General features: G+C 42.5%; 1 protein-coding gene across 1 annotated transcript; it reads right to left on the bottom strand.

Annotated features, from left to right (window-relative positions):
* Positions 1-4,803: 4,803 nt before the first annotated feature.
* msrb1a (methionine sulfoxide reductase B1a) lies at positions 4,804-8,816 on the bottom strand. The gene is made up of 4 exons (XM_071395856.1): positions 8,518-8,816; positions 7,349-7,491; positions 5,605-5,719; positions 4,804-5,419 (listed from the first exon to the last, which is right to left on the bottom strand). The coding sequence occupies exons 1-4, from the start codon at positions 8,570-8,572 to the stop codon at positions 5,400-5,402; spliced, it is 333 nt and encodes a 110-aa protein (XP_071251957.1). The 5' UTR covers positions 8,573-8,816; the 3' UTR covers positions 4,804-5,399.
* Between the last annotated feature and the right edge of the window lie 3,422 nt (positions 8,817-12,238).

Raw genomic sequence — 12,238 nt, 5'->3', positions numbered from 1 at the left:
TACAGCCCAACACCGTGCAGGACGTTTGGCATTTGCCAGAGAACACCAAGATTGGCAAATTCGCCACTGGCGCCCTGTGCTCTTCACGGATGAAAGCAGGTTCACACTGAGCACATGAGCACATGTGACAGACGTGACAGAGTCTGGAGACGCCGTGGAGAACGTTCTGCTGCCTGCAACATCCTCCAGCATGACCGGTTTGGCGGTGGGTCAGTCATGGTGTGGGGTGGCATTTCTTTGTGGGGCCGCACAGCCCTCCATGTGCTCGCCAGAGGTAGCCTGACTGCCAATAGGTACCGAGATGAGATCCTCAGACCCCTTGTGAGACCATATGCTGACACATGCACATTTGTGGCCTGCTGGAGGTCATTTTGCAGGGCTCTGGCAGTGCACCTCCTTGCACAAAGGCAGAGGTAGCGGTCCTGCTGCTGGGTTGTTGCCCTCCTACGGCCTCCTCCACGTCTCCTGATGTACTGGCCTGTCTCCTGGTAGCGCCTCCATGCTCTGGACACTACGCTGACAGACACAGCAAACCTTTTTGCCACAGCTCGCATTGATGTGCCATCCTGGATGAACTGCACTACCTGAGCCACTTGTGTGGGTTGTAGACTCCGTCTCATGCTACCACTAGAGTGAAAGCACCGCCAGCATTCAAAAGTGACCAAAACATCAGCCAGGAAGCATAGGAACTGAGAAGTGGTCTGTGGTCACCACCTGCAGAACCATTCCTTTATTGGGGGTGTCTTGCTAATTGCCTATAATTTCCACCTTTTGTCTATTCCATTTGCACAACAGCATGTGAAATGTATTGTCAATCAGTGTTGCTTCCTAAGTGGACAGTTTGATTTCACAGAAGTGTGATTTACTTGGAGTTACATTGTGTTGTTTAAGTGTTCCCTTTATTTTTTTGAGCAGTGTATATAACTTGTGAAACCAAACATGAAGTCTTACTGGTTTTCCCTAACTAGTTACTCTATTGGTTGAATAAAGTGTTCAGGAGAAAAGGGAACACTGATAACAACCTTAGCTTAAGGGGCTCTACCACAGGTAGCCCGTTAGCAGACCATTACTGTGGGCTCAAGCAGGAAACCAAAAGGGGCTTGGTGTTTAAGGCACACTTAAAGGAGCACAGGGAGTCTAGCCTGTTGAGCATTAGTCCTTTGCCCAGACGAAGTGCTGAACCCCTGCCTTTGACCAGAGAAAACTGGTTGAAGCCCGATACGCAGGACTTATCGAGTGTGACTCACCCGTGAGCGTATTCTCCGGTCAGGTAAACAGGGAGGACCAGCCGTTAGCAAGAGAGTCTGAGATTACACCGCGCCAGCAGCTCCTTGTCAACAGGAGGGGGAGGAATTAGACAGAACACAGAGCTGGGGAACATCACAGAGAAGTCCAATATACTGATTGACACATCTCTGCCACTTATAACACAGAAAACCTGACAGAAAGCTGACATTCCCCCTTTTGCCCTCAGAACAGCATCAATTTAATCGGGACATGCTCTCTGCAAGGTGTTGAAAGCATTAATTTTAACTCCAATGCTTCCCACAGTTGTGTCAAGTTGGCTGGATGTCCTATGGGTGGTGGACCATTCTTGATCCATGCCGGGAAACTGTGGAGCGTGAAAAACACACCCCCTGGCACCTACTACCATATCCCGTTCAAAGGCACTTCAATATTTTGTCTTGTCCATTCACTTGATGGTTTATTATGGACCCTTAAAATAAAGTGTTACCCATCAGATCCTAGTTGTGAATAAATAAACATTTATTTTTGACAAAGAAGAAAATCACTGAATAAATGCCTTATAGATGACAATTGGCTTATATAATACCTTATAACCTTATACCTTATACCATATTTCAAATGAATGCCTGTCATGTGTTCCCCCTGCCCACTTAGCTAAGTGATTAAATATTAGGCTACCTATAATTGAATAGAAGAAAACAGAGAGAGTGAGAAGAGAGATTGTCAGTTCCTTAATACTTGAGCTGTATAATACAGCCAATGGATACATTAAGGAACTGCCTGTTTCTCTCTCTCTCTCCGTCTCTCTGTTTTCTTCTATTTAATTCAATATAAAACCTTCTGTGTTTTTCATAGAACGATGCCATGACTAGTTTATGTGGATGCAGATAGATTTCCAGCACTGTGCTTCGTTTGAGTATCTGTCTGCCAAGAAGTGACGGGCCTTTCAGCGAATGAAATAGGTGGGACTTTCCAGTCTCCAGTGGAAGTGGCTATGTAATGTAATTCAACACCAGTCACTCTTTACCAGAGATCATAAACCAAGACCCACTCGCTGGCTGAAGAGACTGAGATTCAGAAGTGAATAAACATTGATAAAACAGTTAAAATACGCAGACAGTCCCCGAATTGAACTTTAACAGAGGATTATTTGGCAATTATTATTCATTAATTTAGTGTTTCATTGTCATACGTGATGACTTGTATTTAATAAAAAGCAGTGTATTTAATGTCTAATAGATGGCTATTGGCTTATGTGTTATAAAAGCCAATCTAACTACTTTTTAGGCTATTATCCCAGGACACTTTGTGCACTGTCCTCCACACCTTCAGCAGCAGACTCCAGACAATCCTACTGCTCTACCACCACTGTGACTCCATACCCCTGCTGCCCACCTTACTGTATATATATCTACCTTAACATTGGAGAGAGGAGCTGGGGAGCAGGGTCAGAGTATATTCTGTAGTACTCTATATCAGAGGAGAATACAAAAAGACCATCCTTAACCCTCCATTAGTGTCTTTGTGTTGTTTTTCAAATGAGTTCTATTCTACACAGGATAACTCTTTCTGCTCACACAGGTCAAACACACTGAATTCCCACCTTTAGGGATGAATGTGAGCTGCTGAATATTCAGGAGCAGGAGTCCCTCTCTTGCTCCGTCGTATAAGAACTCATGACCCAGTCCATTTCCACACAACAGACCTGAAACAAACACCTAGAAAGGATTCCCTCTGTTTTAACGTTCTGTATCCTTGTTAAAAGGGGACACATAAAACATGTTATGTGTTCCGTTGTAAAATAAGTTGGTGGAAAACTAAAACCTCCATTGACAACAATCACACAAAGTCACAAACAACCCCTACACACGTTAGGACTCCTATAGGCCATAAGGGTGAATCGGTCCCTCTCTGACTGCACACACAATACACCTTCACTGGTCCCCAATCCCCAGGGGATTTGAACACACTGTCCTGGTGGATGGTCTGAGAGAAGACAGGCCATGTGGAGGAGAGTTCATATCCCCATTCTGAACACACTGTCCTGGTGGATGGTCTGAGAGAAGGCAGGCCATGTGGAGGAGAGCTCATATCCCCATTCTGAACACACTGTCCTGGTGGATGGTCTGAGAGAAGGCAGGCCATGTGGAAGAGAGCTCATATCCCCATTCTGAACACACTGTCCTGGTGGATGGTCTGAGAGAAGACAGGCCATGTGGAGGAGAGCTCATATCCCCATTCTGAACACACTGTCCTGGTGGATGGTCTGAGAGAAGGCAGGCCATGTGGAGGAGAGTTTATATCCCCATTCTGAACACACTGTCCTGGTGGATGGTCTGAGAGAAGGCAGGCCATGTGGAGGAGAGCTCATATCCCCATTCTGAACACACTGTCCTGGTGGATGGTCTGAGAGAAGGCAGGCCATGTGGAGGAGAGCTCATATCCCCATTCTGAACACACTGTCCTGGTGGATGGTCTGAGAGAAGGCATTTTTATTTCACCTTTATTTAACCAGGTAGGCCAGTTGAGAACAAGTTCTCATTTAAAACTGCAACCTGGCCAAGATAAAGCAAAGCAGTGCGACACAAACAACAACACAGAGTTACACATGGAATAAACAAACATACAGTCAATAACACAATAGAAAAGTCTATATACAGTGTGTGCAGATGAGGTAAGATTAAGGAGGTAAGGCAATAAACAGGCCGTAGTGGCAAAGTAATTAGAATTTAGCAATTAAACACTGGAGTGATAGATGTGCAGAAGATGAATGTGCAAGTAGAGATACTGGGGTGCAAAGGAGCAAAAAAATAATAACAATATGGGGATGAGGTAGTTGGATGGGCTATGTACAGGTGCAACGATCTGTAAGCTGCTCTGACAGCTGATGCTTAAAGTTAATGAGGGAGATATGAGTCTCCCTCATTCAGGTTAGCAATGATTACATCAAGCTTGTGACTCTAACTTGTTCGATGCATTTGGTGTTTGTTTTGGTTGTGTTTCAGATTATTTTGTGCCCAATAGAATTGAATGGTAAATAATGTGTTGTCATTTTTGAGTCACATTTATTGTAAATAAGAATATAATATGTTTCTAAACAATTCTACATTAATGTGGATGCTACCATGATTACAGATAGTCCTTAATGAATCGCGAATAATGATGAGTGATAAAGTTAGAGGCACAAATATCAGGTTAGCATTTTTGGAGGGGTGGATATTTGTGAGTCCAGCCCACATTCATTGCCAGACCAACTGACAAGCCCGTCCTGATTGGGTAATGCGTGGTCTCATGTCTGCCACAAGGTGGGAGTATAATGCATAAAATAAAATAAACTGTCACTGTGAAAGATGTGGAACAAGATTAGTATCATAACCTGAGTAATGATTGAGTATATATTAACGATTTAGTATTTTCAGGTCTGCTAATCTCTTGAGGTGAGTACAGTAAAATACTGGCATGATTGATGTGTTGGTCATAAAGATGGCTGAAAAACTATTTTCATGGCACACTTGTTAACGTTGTGCCCATAAAAATATAAACAAACAAATAATGTAATCTTCTATAAAAGTACATCTTTATTTCTCAGTTTCATTTCTCTTTTTGTTTGCATATTATACATTGTGACCGTTAAGACGATTGAGATTTTATTTACATCACTGTAAATCTTTAAGAGGCTCATAAAATCATTGATAGAACTGATTAACATACATTGGTAGATTGAGCCATAAGTCAGAGCACTTGTTTGCTTTCACTACTATATATAAATTAGGACATTTTGAAGTTACATTCAACACTATGAAGGCTACATAGCAATCCCCCTTTAGACTGACAATGTTAAGATAAAACATAAAACAATGATTAAGTGACTATCTTTGTGTAATCGTGTAACTCCTTGTACTTGTCTGTGTTATGATTGTGTATTATTGTTATATTATGATTGTGTATTATTGCATAATGTAGCTGACTATTTGGTGGGAGTTGCCCTGTCCTTGTCCAGTGAAGACATTGACCATCAGTGTCCTGGAGGTCCCAGAGTGGGCTTTATCACAGGACACTTCATCCACTGTCCTCCACTCCTTCAGCAGCACAGACTCCAGACAATCCTACTGCTCTACCACCACTGTGACTCCATACCCCTGCAGCTCACCTTACTGTCCATCTACCTTATCTGTGGAGAGAAAGGACAACATTTTAATTCATCAACGTTTTTAAGTGTAACATTAACTATCCAGTGGTTAACGTGTGCTCAGTCAGATTGGTTAGGTATCAACCAGAGACATTGACATGTTTTGACTATTATCTAATCAAATTGGCTTGACATTCTGTGACTACATAGTTTAAGTGAACCCATACCTTTAGGGACGAACTTCAGTGAGCTGCTGAATATTCAGAAGCGTGAGAGTCCTTTCTTTGGCCCGTCGCCCACAAACTCATGACCCAGTCCGTTTCCACACTTCCCACATCGGACCTGAAACACACAACTAGCAGATTCCATCTTTCCATACAATAGTCAATTCTATGTGCCAAATTTTTTAACAAGAAAAAAGTGTTTTCATTCATTAACTCTGTTCACAATGTTGACATCGGCAAACCACTCCCCCACACAACACCATACACATGGTCTGCGGTTGTGAGGCCGGTTGGACGTACAACATTTTCTAAAATGACGTTGGAGGCGGCTTATGGTAGAGAAATTAACATTAAATTCTCTGGCAACAGCTCTGGTGAACATTCCTGCAGTCAGCATGCCAATTGCAGAAATACGCTTTTTGTGCCTATGGAAAATGTCGGGGATACAATTACTTAGCAATGAACAGTCAACAGAGGGATGCCCCTATGGAGTAGGGTTGTCACCCATCTTCGAGTCAAGATCACTTTCGCAGTCAAAAAGCAAGCCGAAATTTACCGCTCAGATTATTTAAAAAAATATAACTTAACAAAACAATTATTGTGTAGGAATTACGTTGTTGTGCAGTAGATCTAATACATTATCACAGCATATTTGGCTATATGCTTGGCCTGCCAATATTGTTCTTCTCAGACCATATTATATTTCAAAACTCAAGCTTTGATAACAAAATAGATCAGTTGAGAGGCATAGTTGAGCATTAATTGAAATAATTATATTTTTTAATTTACTGGACTAATTAATGTTACCTGCATCTGATGGTCAGTCTCAGCGGAGGAAAGGAGAGAGCAGCAGAGCGTCCATCTATCACGGTCCCTGCTCTCTACTTTCCTCCAGTGAGACTGACCAGAGGGTACACTGTCCTCCCACTGATTGTGAAACTCGACTCGCACCGCATTATTTCTGCCTCATGCACAAACTCACGCTGTTCTTATGACCAGAGAAAGTGAAATATCCATCGATATTAAAATAGACATGAGCTGCTAATAATAAAACGCAGGCCTAGCGACACACTTGGCTACTAACTCATTGCAGCTGCAGCGCGAGTGGAATGAAGGAGAAGCGTGTTTATGTTTTGTAAGTGTTGAATAAAAACAGTGTTGACAGTGCTGAATAAAAACTTCAACATGAAGTCAATCATAAGAACAGCAGCTCTGCTGTATTCCCTGACAGCTTCTCTCTGGTCATGGCTAGCGCTACTATCAAACTTTGCTGTGGGGTCGTGGAAGCTGTACTAGGTGATTTGAGCCATCTGATTGGCTAGCACAGTAGGAGCACTTGATTTAGCCACACCTTTCCTGGTCCGCCAGGAAAGCAGAGTTTGTCTCTTCAGACAAATTAAGTCATTTAAAATGGGAACTCTTTGCCTACCCGGCGCGCAGGGCTTCTGAATCAAGTGCACCTTCCGCCCAAAGCACAAAGTCGAATAAAAAAATTAAATAAAGGAGCACAAGCCTTTATCGTTTCTACAGAAACGTTTGGTGATCGACTACGAATGCCTAGTAGATCGACCAGTCAATCGGTTGGTGACCACTGCCATAGACAATGATCTTGGGTTAGTTTCGCATTTCCCCCACTAATGGTTAAGATTGGGGAAGGGGAAGCTTAGCTGATCTTAGATCTGTACCTAAGGTAAACTTCACAACTCTGGTCCAATGCAACTCCACGCCCAAACTGAGAGGATCTCACCTTGAATGCCCCAGGTCTCTCCTCGTGCTTGGACACACTGTCCTGGAGGACGGTCTCAGTGAAGGCAGGCCAGGGGGAGGAATGCTCGTACTTAGATCTGCTGGAGAACAGCTGGTGTCCACACTGGGCACACACATACAACCCTGGGGAGATAGAAGATTACAGTGAGATTAGCCAAAAGTAGATCTAGGATCCATGTTCAACACATTCTCTTTGAGTGAAGTTGCAGGATGATTTGACCAGTGAAAACATAATTAATCCACCAGGAATAATCCTCAATGAGAGGATAAAAGTGCCGTTGACTCGCATTATTTCCTTAACCAAACCGGTTTGTCATCTATTAACCCTGGGGAGGGACCAATGTTCAACACATTCTCTTTGAGTGATGTTACAGGAGGACATGTCAAAACCTACATTTAGGAGAAACGATGACATAAGTGGCCACATTAAGATCTAAATATACTTGTATATTTAGGCGCTACATTGTATATTTATAAATAATACAAATTGTATTTTCAATTATACTTTATAGTTACTGCAACTATTAATGTTTGGTTTACATTTGTTTTCTTGGCACAGTAGAATAAGTTGCTACAGTTTAACGGAACTGACTGGTGGTTCAATCTTTCATCACGGTTTGGTAAAAGCCAGGGGCGCGTTCAGCAGTATGCAACGTTTTGGAACGTTCAGATAGAAACATGTTAGCTATGTAGAGCAAACATGTCTCTCCGACATGTAGAATAATGACTTACGTCGGCTCTATTCATGGTATTTCTATCTGCAACGTTCGAAAACGTTTGGCTACTGAACGTGGCCCTTGTGTAATCAGTGATTACAAAAGCATGCTACTTTTTGTTAGCTACTGATTGAGCATAAGTCATAGTCCATTTTAGGACACAGTAGAGCTAACGTTACTGTAAAAGATACCACAGACGTTATAGTTGCCACAACGTCCCGAATAAAATCAAATGTATTTATAAAACCCTTTTACATCAGATGTCACAAAGTGCTTATACAGAAACCCAGCCTAAAACTCCAAACAGCAGGCAAAGCAGATGTAGAAGTTACTTTTACTGACTAATCTCATGTTTACAAGTTAGCTAAAATACTGTAGCTACTGTAACTGACTAACTTGAAATGCTATCTTAGCTAGCTGAGGAGCCTCTTACCAGTTTTAAAGTGGTCTTTAAAGACCTCACCACCGAAGAAGGAACAAAATGACATTACTCCACTTACAATTAACCTTAATGAGAGTATAAAAGTGCAGTTGACTCGCACTCTTTCCTTAATCAACCAGGTTTGTTATCTATCGGCTTTGAGAAAAGTTCAGACTTGTGCTTGCTTTGGGACAGCAGCAGTGGGCTGGTACTGCTGGATGACGTCGATTGTTCAAAGCTCCAATTAAATTGTACTTCCGCTTGCTTTACAGTGAGCGTTTCAAAATAAAAGCCTCAACTCCAACTGTTAATGCTTTCAGGGATCCTACTGAAAACCCTAACCTTGGGAGCAGTTTGCTTTTTTTACAACCAAATCTCTATTTTTGATGTAAATTGAATGTTTCTGAGAAACCTAACGCAACCAGTGATTCATTCATTTGATATTTTTGCACTGTCTCTATGCACACTCACAGGGCCCGACACACTCACGCACACTGACACTCTAAACACACACACCCACTCACATAGGCCTACAATCATCATATACGCTGCTGCTAATCGGTTTACCATACATCCTGATGCCTAGTCACCTTATCCCTATACGTGGGCTCCTGAGTGGCCTAAGGCACTGCATCGCAGTGCTAGAGGTGTCCCTACAGACCCTGGTTGGATCCTGGGCTGTAACACAACCGGCAGTGATCAGTGAACGCAGCTTGGCCAGTGAGCACGTTCCTATAAGACATTGAGTCGCAAGCTAAAACGAGGATGCGCTCTTTGAAAGGAGGGAGTTGTGTAATGACTCTGGGTTTACAGTTGAAGTTGGAAGTTTACATACACTTAGGTTGGAGTCATTAAAATGTGTTTTCAATCACTCCAGAAATGTCTTGTTAACAAACTATAGTATTGGCAAGTCGGTTAGGACATCTACTTTGTGCATGACCCGTCATTTTTTCAACAATTGTTTACAGACAGATTATTTCACTTATAACTCACTGTATCACAATTCCAGTGGGTCAGAAGTTAACATACACCAAGTTGACTGTGCCTATAAAACAGCTTAGAAAATGATGCCATGCTTTAGAAGCTTCTGATAGGCTAATTGACATCATTTGAGTCAATTGGAGGTGTACCTGTGGATGTATTTCAAGGCCTACCTTCAAACTCAGTGCCTCTTTGCTTGACATCATGGGAAAATCAAAAAAATCAGCCACGACCTCAGAAAATAAATTGTTGACCTCCACAAGTCTGGTTCATCCTTGGGAGCAATTTCCAAACGCCTGAAGGTACCACGTTCATCTGTACAAACAATGGTACGCAAGTATAAACACCATGGGATCACGCAGCCGTCATACCGCTCAGGAAGGAGACACGTTCTTTCTCCTAGAGATGAACGTACTTTGGTGCCAAAAGTGTAAATCAATCCCAGAACAACAGCAAAGGACCATGTGAAGATGCTGGAGGAAACAGGAACAAAAGTATCTATATACATAGTAAAACGAGTCCTATATCGACATAACCTGAAAGGCCGCTCAGCAAGGAAGAAGCCACTGCTCCAAAACCGGCATAAAAAAAGCACGACTACGGTTTTCAACTGCGCATGGGGACAAAGATTGTACTTTTTGGAGAAATGTCCTCTGGTCTGATGAAACAAAAATAGAACTGTTTGGCCATAATGACCATTGTTATGTTTGGAGGAAAAAGGGGGACCATCCCAACCATGACGCACGGGGGTGGCAGCATCATGTGGCAGCATCATGTTGTGGGGGTGCTTTGCTGCAGGAAGGTCTGGTGCACTTCACAAAATAGATGGCTTCATGAGAAAGGAAAATTATGTGGATATATTGAAGCAACATCTCAATACATCAGTCAGGAAGTTAAAGCTTGGTCGCAAATGGGTCTTCCAAATGGACAATGACCCAAGCATACTTCCAAAGTTGTGGCAAAATGGCTTAAGGACAACAAAGTCAAGGTATTGGAGTGGCCATCACAAAGCCCTGACCTCAATCCTATAGAACATTTGTGGGTAGAACTGAAAAAGTGTGTGCGAGCAAGGAGGCCTATAAACCTGACTCAGTTACACCAGCTCTGTCTGGAGGAATGGGCCAAAATTCACCTAACTTATTGTGGGAAGCTTGTGGAAGGCTACATGAAACGTTTGACTCAAGTTAAACAATTTAAAGGCAATGTTACCAAATACTAATTGAGTGCATGTATTCTTTTTGCCCAATGGGAATGTGATGAAAGAAATAAAAGCTAAAATAAATATTTCTCTCTACTATTATTCTGATATTTCACATTCTTACAATAAAGTGGTGATCCTAACTGACCCAAGACAGGGAATTTTTACTAAGATTAAATGTCAGGAATTGTGAAAAACTGAGTTTAAATGTATTTGGCTAAGGTGTATGTAAACTTCCGACTTCAACTGTATAAGCTCGGATATCGACTCTCCACTTGAGCATGCTTTTGTGGCACAGTCGATAGCACGTTGGACTTCGGGCTAGAAGGTTGAGGTTTAGAGACCTGCTTCCTGCTTGTTTCAATACAATACTTTATCTACCTCTATCACTCCAGTATCACTGCACATTGTAAATATGGTACTGGAACTGACCCTTACTTTCTCGTTTTCTTATTTTTATTTATTGTGTTTTTGAACTACCTTGTTATTTTTTGTATTACATTCTTGTTGATTACTGCATTGTTGGGTTTAGACCTGGCAAGAAAGGCATTTCACTGTATATTTGACATTAACACTTCATCAAATCAAATCAAATGTCATTAGTCACATGCGCCGAATACAACAGGTGTAGACCTTACAGTGAAATGCTTACTTACGAGCCCTAACCAACAATGCAGTTAAAAAATATATGGATAAGACTAAGAAATAAAAGTAGCAAGTAATTAAGGAGCAGCAGTAAAATAACAATAGCGAGACTATATACAGGGGGGCACCGGTACAGAGTCAATTTGCGGGGGCATCGGTTAGTTGAGGTAATATGTACATATAGGTAGAGTTATTAAAGTGACTATCTATAGATGATAACAACAGAGAGTAGCAGCGGTGTAAAAGGGGGGAGGGGGGGGGGGGGCAATGCATATAGTCTGGGTAGCCAATTGATTAGATGTTCAGGAGTCTTATGGCTTGGGGGTAGAAGCTGTTAAGATGCCTCTTGGACCTAGACTTGGCACTCCAGTGCCGATTGCCGTGCGGTAGCAGAGAGAACAGTCTATGACTTACGTGGCTGGAGTCTTTGACAATTTTTAGGGCCTTCCTCTGACACCGCCTGGTTTAGAGGTCCTGGATGGCAGGAAGCTTGGCCCCGGTGATGTACTGGGCCGTTTGCAGTACCCTCTGTAGTGCCTTGCGGTCGGAGGCCGAGCAGTTGCCATACCAGGCAGTGATGCAACCAGTCAGGATGCTCTCGATGGTGCAGCTGTAGAACCTTTTGAGGATCTGAGGACCCATGGCAAATCTTTTCAGTCTCCTGAGGGGGAATAGGTTGTGTCGTGCCCTCTCACGAACTGTCTTGGTGTGCTTGGACCATGTTAGTTTGTTGGTGATGTGGACGCCAAGGAACTTGAAGCTCTCATACCACCCATCCTTGTTGTGCAGTACGGTGGCACTGAACAAACATGAACAAATGCTCCAAAAACACCCAGATACGTCCTTTTAGAAACAAAAACGCTGTCAGTACAGCATGACATTGTGTCATTCCGGACTTTATATTCCATT

The sequence above is a fragment of the Salvelinus alpinus genome, chromosome 1, assembly GCF_045679555.1.
Source record: "Salvelinus alpinus chromosome 1, SLU_Salpinus.1, whole genome shotgun sequence".
Classification (NCBI taxonomy): Eukaryota; Metazoa; Chordata; class Actinopteri; order Salmoniformes; family Salmonidae; genus Salvelinus; species Salvelinus alpinus.
Note: the sequence above shows the minus strand (reverse complement) of the source record. Positions and strands in the feature narration are given on the sequence as shown.